This window comes from Castor canadensis, chromosome 2, assembly GCF_047511655.1.
Source record: "Castor canadensis chromosome 2, mCasCan1.hap1v2, whole genome shotgun sequence".
NCBI lineage: Eukaryota > Metazoa > Chordata > Mammalia > Rodentia > Castoridae > Castor > Castor canadensis.
The window spans coordinates 181,574,516-181,595,391 of record NC_133387.1 but is presented as its reverse complement, the minus strand read 5'-3'; the positions used below and the strand labels follow the sequence as shown (position 1 = coordinate 181,595,391).

The 20,876-nt window shown below is 43.5% G+C and overlaps 2 protein-coding genes across 7 annotated transcripts in view; both read left to right on the top strand.

The window, feature by feature from the left end:
* The first annotated feature begins 9 nt into the window (after nt 1-9).
* Nucleotides 10-12,271, top strand: Tlcd5 (TLC domain containing 5). 4 transcript variants are annotated; one of them, XM_074066531.1, is made up of 3 exons: nt 10-3,675; nt 5,948-6,147; nt 8,862-12,271. In XM_074066531.1, the coding sequence occupies exons 1-3, from the start codon at nt 3,365-3,367 to the stop codon at nt 9,398-9,400; spliced, it is 1,050 nt and encodes a 349-aa protein (XP_073922632.1). In that variant the 5' UTR covers nt 10-3,364; the 3' UTR covers nt 9,401-12,271. The 4 variants fall into 4 exon arrangements, with proteins under 4 accessions (XP_073922632.1, XP_020022084.1, XP_073922634.1 ...); XM_020166495.2 differs by having other exon boundaries at nt 3,449-3,675; nt 5,973-6,147; nt 8,862-12,270; XM_074066532.1 differs by lacking the exon at nt 10-3,675 and adding an exon at nt 3,689-4,126 and having other exon boundaries at nt 5,973-6,147; nt 8,862-12,270.
* A 3,411-nt stretch (nt 12,272-15,682) lies between these two features.
* The window catches only part of Arhgef12 (Rho guanine nucleotide exchange factor 12), a 128,676-nt gene continuing 123,482 nt past the window's right edge, over nt 15,683-20,876 (top strand). For all 3 annotated transcript variants that reach the window (XM_020166507.2, XM_020166509.2, XM_020166506.2), the window contains exon 1: nt 15,683-15,866. In XM_020166507.2, the coding sequence (XP_020022096.2) occupies nt 15,835-15,866 (32 nt within the window). In that variant the 5' untranslated portion in view covers nt 15,683-15,834. The remainder of the gene's footprint in view (nt 15,867-20,876) is intronic.

The window sequence follows — 20,876 nt, the reverse complement described above, 5'->3', positions numbered from 1 at the left end:
GGTGGGAGAGGGGTGGCTGGAGCCATACAGTGCCTGCTTTGCAAAATGGAATGAGAAAAATGATCCCAATTGGTACATGAATTGGAGCCTCAAATGTATGCTAAGATGAAATATTTATACAGGTTCCTGAAGAGTTCAGAGTTCACATCACGAAGTGGAAGGTCTGTTGGTAGTGGTTAACTTTCTTGAGAAAAAGATCTGGTTCAAAGAGGTGAGCTGAGTGCCTTGGTGTGTATCTATAGTCCCAGTTACTCAGGAAGCTGAGGCAGAGGATTGCAGAAGAGTTCTATGCCAGTCTGGGTAACAGAGTGAGACTCCATTTCAAAGAAAAAAATGAGTGTGTGTGTGTGTGTGTGTGTGTGTGTGTGTGTGTGTGTGTGTGTGAGATATGTAGCAAAGCAACAGCAGGAGGAGCTCTCAGCAGTAATTTAAGTGTCTAAGGGACTACTCTGCCACCAAGATATCTGTGCCTGTCTCTGTGCACACACAAGCATGTGTGTGCCCATCCCAAGCACAGGTGGAGGCCAGCTGATCCTTTCCTGCTGCAGTCCTGCCTACCTTGGCATCCTGCTTAGGTGAGTGCTGGGTTATCTCCTGCAGTGTCTGTAACTCTGATTTTCATCCATTTGCCCATGGTTTTTATGAAAAATAAGTGGTATTGTAGACTAACTGCTCATCCTCCAGTAGCTTCCTTTGCCCACTGCCTGGAACATTTGCTAAGCAGAGTCAAACCTGAAAGTGAGCACAGTTCACCATTCATAGCTGCATGATTCCATAAAATTCATAATTCTAGGAAGTTTAGTGAAAGTTTGGTTAGCTTCTAATTAGAGACAAGACTCTAAGGGCAACAACTGAGGGGGAAATAAAAGAGGAAAAGATTGTTGCTGCTGCTTTCAAATTTTATTTGATATATTGTCTGATCTTTTATTGACTCAAAACTGGTGGACCCAGCTGTGGGCTCCCAAGGTGGTACAAGTCTATAATTTCAGCACTTGGGAGGATGAGGCAGGAGGATCCCAAGTTTGAAGCCAGCTTGGACTATATAGCAAGACCCTGTCTCAAAAAGACAAAAACAACAGAAAAGAATTTTAAAATGAAATTCCTAAACCAAGCCTGGTGGTGCGGGTCTGTAATCCCAGCATTTGTGATATAGAAGCAAGAGGCAATTATAGCCAACTAGAGGCAGCATATTTCAGCATGTCTCCTGAATCATCTTGCCGGAGTTCATTCCCAACTCCTACTAATTGCATTACCTTGGGAAAGTTTTTGGCCGTTTTGTGCCTTGGTTTGTCACTTGTAAAATGGGTGTAAAAGCAGATTCCATCCCATAGAGTTGTGTGGATTGAATTAGCACGTTGAAGGCACTTGGAACAATGCCTGGTACATTAGTAAGGTAATACTGTATACATGTTATCTGTGATTATTGAGATTACTATCATCATTGTTATTAAAGTGATGGAGAGTTTCCTGTTCCCTGCCCACCCAAGTAGTCCAGAATTTTTCTGGGGGATGGCACTGATTTGGTGGAACAGGGATTGTGGATGGCTAAAAATAAATAAGTAAATAAAGCTTAGTCCCAGGTAGATGGGCACTGGTGACTCATGCCTGTAATCCTAGCTACTTGGGAGGCTGAGATTGGGAGGATCACAGTTCGAGACCAGTCAGGTAAGTAGTTCGTGAGACCCCATCTCCAAAATAACCAGAGCAAGCTTGGTGCCAGATGCTTATACCTGTAATCCTAGCTGCTCAAGAGGCAGAGATCAGGAGGATTGTGGTTCGAAGCCAGCCTGGGCAAATAGTTCCGTGAGATCCTAGCTCAAAAAACCCTTTACAAAAATAGGGCTGGAGGAGTGGCTGAAGGTGAAGGCCCTGAGTACAAGCCCCAGTACCGCCAAAAAAAAAAAAAAAAAAAAAAAAAAATCCCAGTTACTAGGATTGGGAACCCCAAATCCCAGTCACTGTAGGCCCATTAGCCTGGGAAGAAGGGGCACCTTCTCTATCATACTCTCAGCCCTTGGATTCCTGACACCTTTAATTCTCTTCTTTTATGGGAAATGGTGACAGCACAAAGTCCCAGATTCACAAACCAGAAAGAAAAACAGCAAACAGAAAAGATTGGGGCTGCATGCTTCCTACCCATTTAGTGAAATGGATCTCATGTTTCATTCAGGCTAGTTGATCTTCAATGCATTGGATGCTGATTTTAGCTGAGTGCCCCTGAAGGAGGGCTCTCAACTTTGATTGTAGCTGGAATCATATGGGGAGCTTTAAAAATGATTGATACCCATATAGAGATTTTGATTTATTGATTTGGGGGGTGTGGTGGGATTTTAAAAGCTCTTCAAATGACTCTACTGTGTGTGATGAAGGTTGAGAAACACTGCCAAAATGTGCATAGGAATCTCTCTGGGGACCTTAATGCAAATTCTGTCTGAGCATGGTGGCTCACACACCTGGAATCCCAGCACTGAGGAAGTTGAAACAGGAAGATGGTGAATTCTAGGCCAACTTGGACTACATGGTGAGACACTATCTCAGAAAACAAAGCAAAATGCAATTATGATTTAGCAGGTTCGGAGTTAGGGTCTGAGAGTCTGTGTTTCTAACAACCTCCCAGGTGATGCAGATTTTGCTGGCCCACAGTCACACTTTGAGGAGCAAAAGCTTGGAGGACACAGACCTGTGATTCTGCCAGATGGGCACCAATGGCTTATACCTGCAATCCTAGCTACTTAGGAGGCAGAGATCAGGAGTGTCACAGTTTGAGGCCAGCATGGGCAAATAGTTTGTGAGACCCTATCTCAAAAATACCCAACACAAAAAAGGGCTGGGGGAGTGGTTCAAAGTGTAGGCCCTGAGTTCAAACCCCAGTGCCTTCAAAAACAACAGCAGCAACAACAAAAAACTGAAAAACAAACAGACAAGAAACCTAAGACCCAGAGAGGGGCAAGGATTTGCCCAAAGTGAAATAAGACAGCAGTTGATACATAGTGATATATAGTTGATACATCGTGCCATGTGCCGGCCATTATTCTAAGCCTTTTATACACGATTGAGAGCTATCACTCTCCCCATTCTGTGGATGAGAAAATGGAGGCACAGAAAAGTTCACTTGCTCAAGGGCATACCAAGCAGAATTTATTCTTGAAATTTAGACTGCACTGCCCAGTTGGTGGCTATGCTGAAATTAGAATAACTTCTCATTCCCAGACGTGAGCACTTTCCTGATAATTTGTGTGCTTAGTTCCCCAAGTCAGATTCAAGCAGAAGAGCATCTATAACGCATCTGGTAGGGGGTGCAGGCACTTAGTAGGTGCTCAATAAACGATTAGCGACTAGCCTGTTGCATCTCAGGGAGGGAGGAATGGATAATGATTTAAGCAAGGGCAACAGCCTGCAGGTCTCACATCGTCACTACATCGCCCTCCCCTCCTCTGCCCAAAGTAGGAGGACCCTCCATCCACTCGCTTTCTTTCAGAACCAACGTCTCTGGCCCAGCTGCGGCTCTGCGCTCTGTCCTCCCCGCCAGCAGGTGCCCCCAGACCCCCGGCTCCTCCTCCGCCGCCATCACAGCCTCATCCCTCCCCCCTCCCCATCTGCTTCTTCCTGTCGCTGCGATCCCGGCCCTGGCTGTGGGCGCCGCGGCGCCGGAGGCTTCCCAGTGCGCTCCGCCAGGTAACAGCGCTCGCCCGGCCGGGTGGGCGGCGACCTGCCCTGGGGATCCGGGCCCGGCCTGCCCTGTTCCCTGGCGTGGACGGAAGCAGGCACCCGGCCCAGCCTGGCCTCGGGACGGGCGGGGCTCCTCCTGCCCTTGGGCGCCCGGACCTTTCTGCGTCAGGCTCCGATGGCCGGATAACGGTCCCGGGATCGGGGCTCCGAGCCGGGCGTGGCCGTGGGGCACGTCGCCGGGGGATGGATGCGACCTTGCGCCCTGCTGGGCGCCGGGGACTGCAGCTCGCCGCTGGCCACGCCTGCCCCGAGGACCGAAGCTCCTCCTTGCCTGCCTGGCCTGGCCTGGCCAGCCCCGCGAGCCCCGGAGAGGAGCCTCGGGCACCGGAGCTGCCATCGCCATCAGATCCCCTTCCCTTCTTCCCCGACGCCCACGCCCAGACACGCAGTCCCCAAGGTCACAGAGCTGCACCAATGTCTGTTCTTTTCTTCGCGTGTTTGTATATGGGCTTCGTTTCTTCTGTGGTGCCAGGGAATTAGGATTCAGTGAAGAGGTCTCTAAAAATATTAATCCGCATGTCCACCGAGCTGAGCCGTATTACTGGCCAGTGAGTGACCCTGGCTTTTGAAAGGAAATAAAGGGAAGGATGTTTTCACTGTGGGTACTTTGTATTTCTTATCCTTGCTCTGAAAATTGGCCCAGAAGTTTTACAAAATTTATCTTAGAACTCCATGTCAGAACTGGACTGGTCTATGGAGATCTCTAGATCTTTTTTCTTCCCTTTCTTCTTTTTTTTTGTTCCTTCTTTTGTGTTTGTTTTTGGACAAGCAAGTTCTGTAGGTTAAAGTGATTTGCCCACGGTCATGCGGGTAGCTAGGGGCAGAGTCAGAATGGAACTCAGGCCCAGGATGGACACCTACTGGTTTTGAATGGAAATCTGATTTCGGGTGAAAGCTGTACAGAACTTGACCTTCATAACGCCCTCTGTGGATAGCATTCTTGGGAGTGGCTTGTGTATTGAAGTGTATTGGTCCACAGATACTATTTCACTTGTCAGAATAGGGTTGAGCATGAAGTGTGGCCATGCAGAAAATTCCTGCTGAGATGAGACAGAGATCAGGAACGTTTTATACTTTCAACAGAGGAGCTAATGAATATTAATAACAACATCTTGGGTCATTTTTAGACACTCTTTCTGTAGGACTAAACTGACTCAAGTTTAGCTGCTCTCACCCAAATGTATTTGCACCAGTAAAAATTCCAAAGTGTAGCTTTTTTTTTTTTGACTTTGTTTCATTTTTTAACTGAGTAATGCCTTAAAGATATTTTTGTATTTCAAAAGAAAAATCTTTCCTTTTGTACCTTAAAGTCCTTCAGCTTCCCTGTTGGTAAATATTTGATTATTTATTCTGTTCTGATTTTCAGAACAGAAGTAGGATTTTCCTCCTTTCGGGATGTCTGGACTCGTTGTTGTATATTTAGGCGGACCCCAATTTTCGATTTTGACTGATAAACATATGACCCAAATCCAAAGCTCAGCTGTGGTTTTTAGCTTAAAACCACATTAAATTGCCCTGTGTCATGTATTTGTACCAGAAACCAAAGTACTTACTGCTATTGTTTTTTCACAAGACCTTTGATTTGGTTTTCTTGTTTGTTTGTTTTACTTTGTTTTGTTGGTGATATTGGAGGTCAAACCCAGGGTTTTGTGTTTGCTACCCAGGCACTACAAACGCTTTTGTATTTTATTTTGAGGCAGGATCTCTCTAAGTTGTCCAGGCTGGCCTTAAACTTGGGATCCTCCTGCTTCTGCCTCCCGAGTATCTGGAATTCCAGGCATGCACCACCACGCCCGGCTTGCATTGGGACTTTCGAAATGTGAAGCCATTATCAGATTCATGGGTTGTATTATCTGCGTATTATTGTCCAAAGTCAGTCATTGCTGGAGGGTTGTTACTACACTTGCTCATCGTAACTAGTGTGATGTCAGTCAACATACCAACTCAGAGTGTGGTTCCTGGTTTCCAGGTTCCAGCTTTCACCAGTGGTCAACATGTTATCTCTTTAAGGAACACAGAGTTATAAATGCAACCATATTTAAACCGAGGAGCCTTGAAGGAAGAATTCTACGTAGAGAAGGAAGAAGTGTTTCAGTAAAGGCGATGTCTTTGTACTATTTATTCTATGGTAGCAATGTGGACATATACACAAAACAACCCACTGCTGTCTTCTTAGGGTACATCCTTTGTTTTTCTGGTTTTGGTCTTTTCATCGTAGGATGGCATTAGCTCTGTGTCTGCAGGTGCTGTGCAGCCTGTGTGGCTGGCTCTCGCTCTATGCATCTTTCTGCCGCCTGAATAGGCACCGAAGCTACGAGTGGAGCTGCCGGCTTGTGACCTTCACCCATGGAGTCCTCTCTATAGGCCTCTCCGCTTATATTGGCTTCATTGATGGTCCTTGGCCTTTTACCCACCCAGGTAGGTAGGGGACATTAGAGAGTTTCCTTAGGTAGTTATGATTTTGGGGGTAGTCTTAGAATGGAACTTTAAAAAAATAATTTGTATAGCTAGGCACCAGTGGCTCACACCTGTAATCCTAGCTATTCAGGAGGCAGAGATCAGGAGAACTGAGGTTCGAAGCCAGCCCGGGCAAATAGATCACAAGACCCAACACAAAAAAGGACTGGTGGAGTGGTTCATGGTGTAGGCCCTGAGTTCAAACCCCAGTAACAAAAAAAAAAAAAAAAAAAAAGTATAATATTGAAGAATAGCTACCATTCTAATTTGTATTGCAGTTTTCATTTTTATTCATTTTCATTGACATTGTGTCATCTATTGCTTCTGCTTTTCGTAACTCTACTTTCAAAACAAATTTTAGATTGCTTGTTACAATTTGCTCAATTAGAAGTATTCAAAACATAAAGCCAGTGACAACATCTTTTGCCACCCCAAAAAGATAAATAGAACTGTGTTATACATATTAACTATTTGGGTAACCTGCCTTTTTTTACTTGATCTTACATCTTTCCTCATCTGTGTGTAGATCTTAGCCTGTCTTTTTTTGTTTACTTATTTTATTTTCCTAATCTTTTTTAATTATTACATAATATTGGGTTGTATGAATTTACCATCATGGACTTAAATAATGACAGCAGGTGTGCAATGTATACTGTGATGCCAGCACTCAGGAGGTGGAAACGGGCAGATCACAAGTTCAAGGCTAACTTGATACCTAGTTAAACATTGTCTCAAAAAGCTCCCCCAAAACCAAAAGGTTCAACCCTCCCAAAAAACCCAACCCCCCACCATACTTCATTATTTGAGGTAGTTGTGTTAATTTTTTTTTTTTTTTGCAGTACTGAGGTTTGAACTCAGGGCCTCACACTTACTAGGCAGGTGCCCTACCCCTTGAGCCACTCTGCCAGTCCTGTTTTGTATTTGAGACTGGGTATTTTTGAGACAGGGTCTCACAAACTGGGCTGGCTTCAAACCTCGATCCTACTGATCTGCCTCCTGAGTAGCTAGGATTAAAGACATGAGCCATTAGCACCTGGCAGATACAAGTGGTAATTCCTTAGTATACAAAAATATTTGCCTCTTGGTATTAGTTTGCTGAAGCTGCCATAAAAGAATACCACAAGACTGGAGGCCGTAAACAACACAGATTTCTTCATATAGTTCTGGAGGCTGGAAGTCAAGATCAAGGTGCTGGTTTCTTCTGAGATCTCTCTTTATGGCTGGCAGATGACTGTTCTTCCACTGTGTCCTCATATCCCCTCCCCCCCACCCCATGTGTGTGTTTTCTAACATCCTCTTTTTATAAGTACACTGGTCATATTGGATTAGGGCCCACTCTAATGACTCTATTTTAACTTAATTACCTTCTTAAAAGTTCCTGTTTCCAAATACTATCACATTCTAAGATACTAGGCTTTAGGGCTTCAACACACAAGTTTTCGGGGACACAATTTGGCTTACAACTTCCATGGAATATGAGTTTTTTTTTTTATTATACTTTATTATTAAATAGCCACTCTAGCTTTAATTTTTTTTTTTTTTGGTGGGGCTGGATTTGAACTCTGGGCTTTGAGCTTTCAAAGCAGGTGCTCTACCTCTTGAGCCACACCTCTAGTCTACTTCACTCTGATTAGTTTGAGACAGGGTCCAGAGAACTATTTGCCCAGGCTGACTTCTAACCTTGATCTTTCTGATCTCTGCCTCCCAAGTAGCTAGGATTATAGGCATGAGCCACCATTACCCAGTTTAAATTTCATGGTCTTTTCTCACCATTTTGCTTTTAACCTAAGTAAATGTTATATTTAAAGTAAAGGAATATGAGTTTTTGAATTTAGGGCCTTGTGCTACCACCCCCAGCCCTGGAATATGATAACAAAAATTCCTTAGATTTTTTTTTTTTTTTTAAAGACAGCATCTCACTATATAGCCCAGAATGGCATGGAACTACAGATCATTCTGCCTCAGTCTCCCTAGTGCTGGGATTACAGGTGTGTACCACCAGGCCTGGCAGACTCTTTTTAAAAATTTTGTTAGACTCTCATATTGAGTTCTGAGTTTTCCCTAAAATTGTCAAACTGAGAAGAAAGAAGTTCTTAAGCTTTGTATTCTATATGAAGGTTCTTACTGGTTTCAGATATGTCAGGTCTTTGCGTCCCCTGTGCTTGGACATGGAATGCCCTAACTTTGGGGGTTCTCTCTGGAGTGTACTTTCAGGATGGCTTAGGGTGGCCATCCTAATATTGGGTGTCCAACATCCCTTAAGCTATGAAATGAATCTGGTGTTCAGAATAGGATGAACCAAGGGTCTAGAACAGACCCTTAGCTGGTTTTTAAAAAGAGGAAAGAGGCTTAGTATTTAATTGAAACAACAAAATAATTCAATTTTATGCTGTTCCATAGAGAGGACACTGAGATTGTTGCTTGTGCATAAATCACTCATTGAAGTCTAACATCAAAATAATGTTTTCTGGGACCCGAATATCATTTGGTTTGATAAAGACCAACTTTTAGAGTTTTGTCTTTTTTTGGTTATCATTAATTAAGGAACTTGTGCCTGCCACTGATTTTATTGCCTTCAGTGATTCAATAAAGCCTGAAAGACAATAACATAGGATCCCTATGCAGCTGCCATAATTCCTAGACACTCAGTTTGCTTCTGTCTTGTTTTGTTTCAGGCTCACCCAACACACCTCTCCAAGTTCACGTTCTGTGTCTCACCCTGGGCTACTTCATATTTGACTTGGGCTGGTGCCTCTATTTCCAGTCTGAGGGTGCGCTGATGCTGGCTCACCATACTCTGAGCATCCTGGGTGTCATCATGGCCCTGGTGCTTGGGGAGTCGGGCACAGAGGTCAATGCGGTACTCTTTGGCAGTGAGATCACCAATCCCTTGCTGCAGATGCGCTGGTTTCTCCGTGAAACAGGCCAGTACCACAGTTTCACTGGCGACGTGGTGGACTTCCTCTTTGTGGCTCTGTTCACTGGTGTGAGGATTGGAGTAGGAGCTCACCTCCTTTTCTGTGAAATGGTCTCACCCACGCCCAAGTGGTTTGTGAAGGTGGGAGGGGTAGCAATGTATGCTGTGTCTTGGTGTTTTATGCTGAGTATCTGGCGCTTTGCCTGGAAGAAAAGCATCAAGAAGTACCATTCATGGAGAAGCAGGCGGAATGAGGAACGGCAGCTAAAATACAACGGACATCTCAAGACACACTAGCCAAGACTTGCTTCCGATGGCAACTGGATCGCAAACAGTCCGGACTGTTATGGAATCGCACTTATAACACTTAGGTTTCAAAAAAGGGCTAAATCTGTTGATCACTTTGGTCAGTGTTCAAGCCGAGCATGTGCAGTATTACAATAGTAACTTCTGCAGTAGCACAGTTGTCGAAAGTGGGCATCGTCAGTGGTAATTGGGAAGAAGTCAGGACTCTGGCATTTGTTCATGTGTGGTGACTCTGGGTCCGCTGGTCTCTGAAGCTTGATAATCAGTTTTGAAAGGAACTTGAAAAAGATTAGTGCTGTTTCCTGTTTCTCTAGGGGTAATTCCTTAAATACACACTTACTTCTGCTTTCTATGTAGCATTTTATGTATGTGAGAATGAGGACTGCCTGGAAGAGACATCCTTTGACATTCTAGCATTGCTTCGGGGATATGGATCTGCTTAAACAAAGAGGGAAAGAAGGATGGGAGTGAATCTGACAGCAGTCGGGGTGTTACCTACCAAACTTCCCTATATCTACTGTGTTTGAGGTCCCCCAAACCACCCCAGGTTCCTGGATGTACTTGGAGAACTCAGGACTCAGCATATAGCCTTACAGCTTTTATTTATGGTCGTGAGAGGATCTTAAAAAAAAAAAAATCAGTAAATGGAAGAAATACCTGGGGCAGAGTCTGAGGAGAACCAGGCATCAGCTCCTGGAGTCCTCTCCCATTTGGATCACTCAGGATGTATTTAATTCCTCTAGCAGTGATTTGTGACAACACATGAAATGTTGCCTACCAGAGAAAGGCATTAAAGATTTGGTGTTCAAAGCTTTCATGAGAGGCTTCTGCCTGGCACATAGCAAAATTCAAGACTCCCCATAGGAAAGCAGGTGTTCAGCATAAGACACAGTATTTGCACAAACAATTTGGGCACACACAGCAAGCCAGTCCTATCAGTTAGTGGTGAGAGCCCTCCTAAAATCTAAGTTCCCAGATGCCAGCCATCTTGCAAATAGGCCTTTCCAAGGATAGCAGTTCAGGCCGGTCAACTCTTGTGCACAAAACCATAGAAGTAGGGTTTTGAGTGCAAGATGAATGAGGTGTGGGTAGCCTTACCAAGTCTTGTTGTATAGGTTCTGCTTACCAGGAAAACTATGCCAGTTCTCAGGGCTTTTATGCATTAATCTCCTAGGCATGAGAGGCCATGACTAAATTCCATGGAGATTTCCTATGTGGCTTCCACTGGGCTTGAGAAGGGACTTCAGATTTCAGCTGTGTTGTGCATGTTACAAACTAAAACCAAAGACTTGAACATGGGCACCGGCCTCAGTGTGATGAGGCTATTTCTTCTTTTTTTTCTTTTCATTTTTTGAGCCAAGGTCTCACTATATAGTCCACGCTGGCTTCAAACTCATGATCCTTCTGTCTCAGCCTCCCTAGTGCTGGGATTACAAGTGTGAAGTATCACACCCAGCTCCTTTTAGTATTCTTTCTACTTATTCTCCTTTCTTTAAAACAGGTGCCACTCTTGAAGACAAACTAATGTGGCAAGAACAGTGTTAGAAGGAAAAAAATGTTTCTTAGTGTGGCAGTCTCTAATCTCATGTAGGTGAAGCAAGAATAAAAGCTAAGAACTGGGGGTTAGGAATCAAGAATTCCTGGTTCTTTGCTAGCCAGATCATTTGAGGCAGGTCAGTTACTTACTCTTGCTCTCAATTTAAACCCGTTATGAATGAAATACCCTCTGTGTATTTCATAGAGATATTATGTGGTGTTTATTAATGGAGGTCTTCAATGTAGGCTTTTCTTTTTTTTCTTTTTTTTTAGACAGGATCTTACTATGTAGCCCAGGGTGGCCTTGAACTTGTGATCCTCCTCCAATCTCCCCAGTGCTGTGATTATAGGTATTTACCACCATTCCTGGCTCTCATGTAGGGCTTTAATGAAAGAAATGAAGTACTATTTATTTATGTATTTGTCTCTTTTTACCATGTTATTTAGATCAGTGGTGACTGGTTAGCTCAGTTGGTAACCAAGTGATAGGTGCTACTGAAGTCAAGGCCAAAAACCAGGAGGAAGTGTCAGTCTATTCTATGGTCACTGGTAATACTAATCTAACGAGTGATCTTGAAAATGGATGTCAGGAGGGAGTGGTTAGAACTGCATGTTCATTGCTGCACAGGGAAAAGCAGCTTTAAAGGATTGTTAGCAATGGGATCTTTAACATGACTGTCATTTGGTCAAAGAGTTTCTCTGAGCATTGATATAATGCACCAGACTGCATCTCCACCTCTTTTCCTAGGGTCATTGTCCCTAAAATGCTGGTGAGTTTCTTTCCAGCAAAATTGTGGGCAGAGTAGGATGCTGGGGAATGATGATTTCAGCAAAAGCCTGGTAGAAAAAGAGTAGCTTGGCACATGAACTTTAAAAAAAAAAAAGCTGGCTCTTGAATTTTGGCACAGTGCAACCTGTTCCATACCAGACAAGTGAATAGGCTTAATCTGGTCCTAGTTCTTTTCTCTCTTCCCCTTGGAAGTGAAGGGACTGCAAATCTGGCAGTTTGGGCACACTCATGGCACTTTTGGATAATGAGAAACCTGAATTAATGATAAAGGAAGGGACTCCCTCATTTTAGCTTTTCTTGATGTTTCTTCTAATAACTATGAAGAAACTTCTCTGAGAGAAAAATCGAAATGAAGATGACTCACCAGTTGAGATGCTGACTTGCTTCACCACAGGTAAATGAAGGGCTAGTTAACCTGTGGAATGGCCAGACAAAATGAAATACTCATTTGCATTTGAATTACTATGTAATAATAACTAACTGCTCAAGAATGATTTATATTTCAACAAAATTTGTATTAAATTTTATAAAAATATAATAACTTTTTATAAATCCAGTCTGCCTTTTTGTCTTTGTTGTGGTTTTACCAAGAAATTTTTAAAAATAGTCTTTTTTTGGCTTGTAGAAATACTGACCTCTATTCATACTTACTGGTGACATTAACCTGCTGTTTAGCATTAATCATTCCTATTATTATTTTTTAATGGGGGGGGTGACAATCAACATGGGGAAAATAGTTTGCCTAAAGAGGGAGAACTTAATTTTTTGGTTCTTCACCCCTTTGGGCTGTTGCCTTGGACACGATGGTGTGGGAGTGGGTCCCTGAAGACAGGGCTTCTGGCTGTCTTTTGAACTGGACTAAAACAATCCTGGACCTGGGTACTTAGCAAGCACATTGAAAGAATGGACAAATGGATGAGTGTGGTTTAAACAAACTTTCACTGGCAACCTCCCTGGAAGATCCTGTCCAGTGGATTGGCTCACTGCCACTTTTCTAGGTATAGGACTATGACCTACCTAGGATCTTCATAGGGCCTACATAGGGAGGGATCTACATAGGCCAGGGTGACCTTCCTGAAGGTAGGAATTTTAGAACAATGGACCTGCCCATAGCTGTAAAGAGGCTTTCTAAGGATATTTTTATCATTAGTGCATTAGGGGTGACCATAGAGATTTTTATCATGAAAAATTTAAGTTCTAGAATGAATATCCACCAGTCAGTTATTCAGTCATTCGCTTAACATCTGAGACTTTCCCACAACAAAATGCCTTCTTTGCTCACAGCTAGAACCTTGGGCTTGTTAAATTTGGAGGGGCCTTGGAAGAAGCTTGCCAAAAGGTTTTGTATGCAAGGAAGAGAAGGTGAATTAGGAAACGTTCCCAGTTTGTTTTATTCCTGAAGCTTAAGTACTGAGGCACCCTTGAAGCGAAGATGGGAACTCATTTTTAAAACGCATTATTTGATGAGTCATCAAGTCCCATTCATAAGATCCTGACATTGTAACGTTAATTAGAATAGGGGGAAATAGGTCAGTCGACACTTAAAAAGCTCTACTAAATTTCGGGATAAGCTTTAAATTTTGCTTATTGCATATAAATGGATGGAGCTCGTTCCAGTTGTAAGACTTGAACAAGTTAATTGGGAGTCTTCAGGACAGGATTGTCATGTTGCAACACACCAGCAGGTGGCAATGTGTTCAGGTCTGATCATTAGGAAAGTGGCTTGGAACTCTAATCTGTTTCTATTCTTTCCAAAAATAAACATTACAAAATTAGCTGGCTGTGCCCTGAACTTAAAAAAAAAAAAAAAAAAACCCAGCAATAAAGAGTCATCTTTGGCCTCTGTTTATCTTTTCCTTTTTTTACCCCGTCCTAACGTCAGTCTGAGATCATGCATCTATTCAGGGATAATGATCTTTTCATGAACTGTTGTGGAATGACTTTTAGAAGCAGCATTGTTAAGAGGTAATTGTTTCCTCTCTCTACATCCACTGTTTATTAGATTTGATTTCCACAAAATGGCTGCAGTCCCTTGCCACCGACACGGGCTTAAGATGGATAAAAGCGACAGCCACTTCAGATGTTTGTCGGCAGAATGGGAGTACAGCATTGCTGATGGTACTTCAACTGCCACAGAACTGAATTATTCAGCCACAAAACCAGATGGATAGCTAAATGTCTCTGACCCCAAAGAAAAAGAAACCGGAAAAATATTTGGGAACGCTTCAGAGAAACCCGAAACACTACTGACTGCATACATGCACTTAATTTTCTTCTCTCACCTCTTTTCACAACAAGCTTGTTAAGTGGCTGTGGAAAGCACCCATGCTTTCTCAATCTGGCAAATAACACCTTGCATTTTGCCAAGGCAAAACAGCCTGAAAAGCAATATTTACATCTAGAAATCCCGGCTGCAGTGCCCAGATCGTTTCTCCCCGGCCTGCACGGCCCCCTCCTCTACACAACCCCGGTCAGCCAGGACTCGTGCGCGGCGGCCTCCATCGCAGCCCAGCCGGGGCCAGCAGGTGCCCCAGGTGAGCGGCCAACGCCAAAACCTGTCTGTGCTTGGGTTTGCTTCAGGAATCAGGGACACTGTCCAGACAACACTGGACCTAAGCTCGCGTCCGGTCCTCAAAAGTATTCAACCAGGTGAACAAGTACATTCCCTCAAGGAATGAAAGTTTCCGGGAAGGGGGGGAGGGCAGGCAATGGCCAAAGACCCCTCTGGTCATGAACTTGGGCTTGGAAAGGTGCTCTTCCGCGGTCCCGGATTAAAGCTAGACTGCAAAGTGCACATTCCCGGCACTCGGGGGCCGAGAGGTGGGACTCCCGGGAACCGCGAGCCGTCATCACCTCCCTCCGCGCCGGAGAACTACTTTTCCTCTCCCCCGAACTCGGCTCGGCGGAGGCGTCCGCGCGGGGGCGGCGTGAGTCCAAGCGAGTGCGCGGGCGGCGGGAGCGGGGCGCGGGCGGCGCAGCGGAGGGATCCCGGGTGAGGCGGCTTCCCGAAGTCACAGGGAGGAGGCCCAAAAAGTCGGCGGGGGAGGGGATCAGCCTCACAGTTCGCTTGCTCGCTAGCTCAGCTCGTTTACTGGCTTCAGGACGCGCCGCAGCCGGGAAGACAGAACCGGAACCGGAACCCGCGCGCGCGCCCGCAATTGTCGCGCGCCCCCCTGTCTGTCTATCTGTCTCTCTCTCTCTCTCTCCCCCCCCCCTCCTCCCCTCCCCCACCGGCGGCGGCCTCCTCCGCCCTTCACGCGCGTTCCCGCGAGGGCTCCCGAAACCCGGCGAGGAGCCGGCCCTGCGCGGGAGTCGCTGCCACTGCCGTGGCCGCCGCTCAGAGGCCCGGCCGGACGGGGACCTCTCGCTCCTCGCGGGAACCGCCGCCTACCGGAGGGTTGGGGAGGAGCCGCCGGCGTTTGTGCCGACTGCGGAAGAGTCCGGGCCTCTGAGGGATGGGGCGCTGAGAGACCCGGTCCCTGTCACCTCGCGCTGCGGGACTCCTCTCCCATCCCCCCACCCCAGTACCCGAGCCTCGTCCCGGCGCCCCGAGCCTGGTGGGGTCGCGGAGGAAGACCTGAGGGGCTCGGGGACATGGGGCGGCGCGAGCCCGGCGAGGGACGGCCCGAGACGCGGCCGAGGCAGCAGCCCCGAGCAGCCGGCAGCCCCAGATAGACAGCGGGGACACCCGAGGGCCCGGTCCTGCGACTCGAGGCCCCGCGTTCGCCACCGGAGCCGACGCCCGTCCCCCAAGCCGATCCCGCCCCAGCCCTGGAGGAGGGATTCCGGGTTCCCTTCCCACGGCTCGCGACTTCCCTCTGTGACGAAGTTTGGCTTGAGGATTTTTATCGCTCGCTCCATAGCTCTCCTTCTGACTTTCTGGGTTCTGGGAGAGAAACTTGTTTTGCTTCAATCTGCATCCCCTTTTCCATGACCTCTTCTTCCCATCGGATGTTCTAGATGACTGAATGGAGTTTTGAGTTGGACTTCGGTGTCCCTGCCGGAATTGGGCCTGATCCCAGAGTACTGGGGGTGGGGTGGAGGTGTTACTGTAAAATGCAAGTTGGATAAAAAGGAGGATCTCGCGCCAAGGGCCCCAATGAGTGGCACACAGTCTACTATCACCGACAGGTGAGTATGAAGTTCCTTCTGCGCTTAGCCTCCCAGGATGAGACCCTCCCCAGCCGGGCAGTCCGGTTTGCAGATTTGCCTTTGGCCAGTGAAATTGACAGGCACTGGCAAGGGGGTTGTTTCTGAGCTGTGCAATTAGTCCAGGATTGCTGCCAAGTTATTCGGTGGATTGGATTTGGAAATGCAGTTTTTCAGGAGAGTAACTCCCCTCCCCCCACATATCCCCAGAAAAGAGGTAGGGAAAACCATGGTTTTGGATTGTTTTCTGTCTGGACTGTGCGTTAGGGTTGTGGAGTCAACTTGGAACCAGAGGAAGTCATTTTGGGTGAAGGTCAGCGCCTGAGGTCGGTGGGTGTTGATGCATCTCCAGACATTGTTACATTTAGGGAATTTATATTTGTGAACTTAATTTTCACCCTGCTGTATGGTGGTTTGTGAACTTGATTTCTCTTAAGTGTTGACCTGTACCTTGTTTAATTATTAATCATTTAATAATTTTCCAGAATGTTGACATTACCAGTAAATCACAGGCTCTTGCTGAAGGCAGTAATCCAGGAGCAGAAAGAGATGAGGGACAATCACTGAGCTTACTTTTAATTATTCTATTTTAATATTTCATCTTCCAGAAACACTTGCATTAAGGGATATAAACCCGAAGCATGGTTCAAGCATGGCAGGTGGATTTGTTTACTAGTCAATGTTGCATGGAGATGTGTGTGTGTGAACTATATATGGTTGAAGTAGCATTCTTTGGATAGATTAAGTGTTGAAGGTATATTGGTTCCTTTAGCACATTCCATTTCTCAAATTAATAAGACATTGTATGTTAGTCCCAAATTTTAGTCTGCTTACATTTTTAAGTCAACCTTCAAATTATTACATTGTGAAAAAGCAGATCACATAACTGAATTGGAAGCCCAAAGCTTTTTTGATGAAATACTGCTCCTGCAGAAAGTGGCTTGATTTCCTAATAAGAGAGTTTCACCCAATTGTCGGACTCATTTGTTGATTTTAAAAGGGCCAAATTCCATTATCATACCAGAACAGCTACTCCAGAAACAGAACTTCCTCTTCCTGTTGATGCTTTCCAGTGTCACGTGAATGTTCACCTAAAAGATTCCATTAAATATTGAAAGTGTTTATGTTTGTTAAATGAATGTTCATTTTCAGTGAGATAAGTTTTTTCTGAGAATGCACTTTGCATGGGTAGTGACAATGTTTTGTTTGTGTCGGCAGCCCACCCATCTCTTTTCAGGGTCTTGCTTCTGAGAAATCACTTTCATGGGCCTGCGGATAATTGTCTTGCTGGTTCATTCAATTCTTGCCCTTACTGTTGAGCCAGAGACAAGAAGTCTTACCAGGAACTGATGTAGTAATTTATAGAAACAGAAGTTTAGATCACCAGCCCATTCCACACAGAGTCACCCAAGTAATGATTTTCTTCAGCTTTGCTTCTCAGGGGTTTTCTTCCTCCTTCCACTATCTTGCAAATAAAATCTTGAGATTTTATTTCCTAACTTAGATGGCACATGAGCGTTCAGGAAGCATGCATTTATTGAAAGTCTGTTCTTTTTGTTTCCCACCAAAAGTTTTGGTTTATTTGGATATTTAGGAAAAACAAAGTGTACATTATATAAGATCAAGTGTTGTGAAGTGACTTTTAACACTGGGAAAAAGTTGTTCACCTTGGTGAAGGGAAGCAGTTTGAACAAGTGTTAGTAATAAGACTTTGTGGCTATAAGGCCTAAAAGTAATTCCCCAGTGCAAACCTCTGTTTATTGCATTAGACAACAGCCATTTAAAACAAGAACACAGATGTATTTTAAAAAGAAATTGGCTCTTGAACTGATGGAAGGCTTGTGTCAAGCACTGTGCTAGTCATGAAAGATTGAAAGGTGAGTATTTTAAGATTAATCAGCAAAGTGCTTTGGGATTAATATTCTTGAGCTGGTTCAGGTACTCCTAACTACTTTTTTTTTTTTTTTTTAAAGGAAGAAAAACAACTTGAGTTGCTTAATTCTGGTGAAATCTGTTTGTTAGGGATTTATTACTAGTTTGTTTTTTTTTTAAATGAGAATTATTGTGTGACCACAACTTTTTCTTTAAACATATCATTCCCATAGACATAAAGAGCCATTTCTCTTTAGGGGAGTAGTTGTTCCTGATTTAAGTATCTGTTGAGGTGAAATCTGGATGTACTGGTTTAGTATTATTTTTATGGCAGGGTGCCTTAAAATATGAGGGTATTTTAAAATTATGAGAATAGAATAATTTCTAGTGTCCTCTCAGCCCTACCTGCCTCACCTTTTCCCCACCGTCTTAAGTCCAACGTACAGTAGGTATATATTTTTTTCTGGTTGTAGGATGATTGGCAAATTAATAGTGCCAGTGTAGCCTTTTGGAGATCCTTTCAAGTTTGAAGTACTGTATGTGGTATGGCTTTGTTCTGTAGAGTGTGCAGAGCCACCAGGCCAGCTGTGTGAGTTGGAGTTCTTTCATTGTGGTGCTTCTGACTACAGAGTCTGTCCTCAGTTGAAATCAGACTGGCTGGTTTTGGGCGTTGTTCTGTTTTGCAGTTTGTGGCAGGCGACACATGGCTGAACAAGATAAGAAGGGTTTTATTCTTGTGTTAGGGACGTGCTGGGGCTGGGATGGAATTCAGCTATGTTTAGGCTCTGATTGGTCACTTTGGATACTCAGAACTCTGTTATATCCTGTTATTATTTTGCAGTTAAATCAATACATTCATTTGCTTCCTTCTCTTTCCCTTAATCTTTTACTTCCAAGCCTCCACTCCTTTTTAAAAAAACAAACAAAAAAAAACCCTTAAAACTTAAAATATGTTCATGGTAGCTGTTGTTTTTGTGTAGTATATCTGAATATTAAAAAAAAAATCAGTTTATGGATGCCTTATAGTCTGTTACATTGTAACTTCTGTGAGACCAGAAGTTTTCAATTTTGAATGAACACTAGGAAAGTGGTAGGAATGTTTGGGTGCTGCTTTTCAGTCTGCACTGATTGCTCCACGAGTCCTAAAATGTTGTTTCTAATCTTTCTGCGTGACTTTCTTCTCTTCTAAGAGTTTAGTGGTACTATAGCACTTGGGATTTCTTCTGAGAGAGGGGAGAGAATGCCTTTCAGTGACTCATTTCAGGCTAGATTTCATAATAGTGAGTTTTCAGGGACGAACAGGTAGGGAAATTATGAGGGTCTTCTTTGAAATAAGTGGACCTTCATTTTGTCTAGAGCTTATGGAGTTTGTTATTTTTGTTTTGTAGATAAACAGGCTTTTGATGTAATGGAATTTTTTTTAGCACGAAATTCAGCTTTAAGCTTGTTTAACTTAAGCAGACTTTTAAAGTGAGTGTGGAAGCCCGCAACTTTATATGCATACACCCGTTAATTAACATTTTCATTCATGACCCTTTTTCTGCCAAACTTGCCATATAATGCGTTCGGTTCAAAAAAGAGTTCATGCTTGTATACCATTTTCAAGGTTGCATGAGTCATTATTTGCAAGGCAAAGAAATTAGTTGTAACATTTTCTTGTGAAGCCAGTCAGTTGATAAATACGAAGTTGAAACTGGGGATAAAGATCACGGTACTACCTTTTTTTTTTTTTTGGTGATACTGGGGTTTGCACTGTACTGCTTGAGCCACATCTGCAGTCCTAGCTTTGTATTTTTATTTTTTCTTTTTGTTGAGTATATTTTTAGTATAAAATCTTGATTCATATAGGTATACAATAGTGCATTCAGTTGTACAGTTTTATATGAGTCAACATGTAGCGTTCAAAGTAAATTAAAAAAAATATACAGCTATAGTTTTCCTAATTAATAGTACACTTATAGGATGTTCATACTTACTCAGGGAGTTGACAAGAGAAATTTGAAATCATTACTAAAGAAGTATGCTAACCTGGTGATACCACTTAACACATTAGTGGTTTCCAACTGTTAACAAGCAGTGTAGGATATTGAGTTGACATGTAGGGTTTTTTTTTTAAACTAAGTTTGAGCTTTCCATTTAAGTGACATTTGAGGCAAATATTCATGGGACTCATAAATGATGGATTTACACATTGTTCTGTGGAGCATTATTCTAGGCAAAGACCTGGAAAAAAATCTTTGAGTGGTGTCTAAAAGTCATCCAGAAGTGGGTATAAATTGCCTCCCAAACCAGTATGGGTCACAGGAACAGCAGGTTATTTTCATGCTCTTCAGAGGCAATTGGAAGGACTCTGTGCATCTTGGTTGTCTGACAAAGTTATTAAAAATGTTTTTTATTGGGCTGGATTGTAGATCAGTAGAGCTCTTGTTTAGCAGTGCAAAACAAAGCCAAAACCAAAAATCCCCTTCTTACCATGTAACAATTTATCTCCTAGAACTTGACCATCCACATTTTCAGGAATAGGAAACTTAACTTAGTTTGGTCTCATCTGTTAAACTTGGATATAATGATGCTTTAAAGCTTTATTTGAAAACATGCTCCTTGCCTTTTTAATAATTACAAATCTTCAGAATAGTGCCATTTGAATTGAAAATTTAAAAATTAGTGATATACATATATATGTATATACATATATACATATATATGTATGTATATATACATACGTATATACATATATATATGTATATATGCTTTTTTGCTTCCTTTTGAGTAAAATACTCACGTATGTCATGGTAGTATAATTCTTTAATATTTGTAATATTTTCAGTTTGGTATAAGGCAGACTGTGTTTCTATCATTTTGCACTTTAAGGCAACTCATAGTTAAGTGAAGACTGTTAAACTGGAAGGGACAGACCTAAGATTTTTTTCATTTCCAGTGCTGGGTATGGAATGAAGGGCTACAGATATGCTAGGCAAGTACTTTACCCCTGAGCTGCACCCCAGCCTGTGGACCCAAGATTTTAAATCTCAGTTTTCTAGCTTTCAAGTCTCCCTGTTTTTAAATTTTATTGCCTTTTTTTTTTTTGTGGTACTGGAGTTTGAACTCAGGGCCTTCACC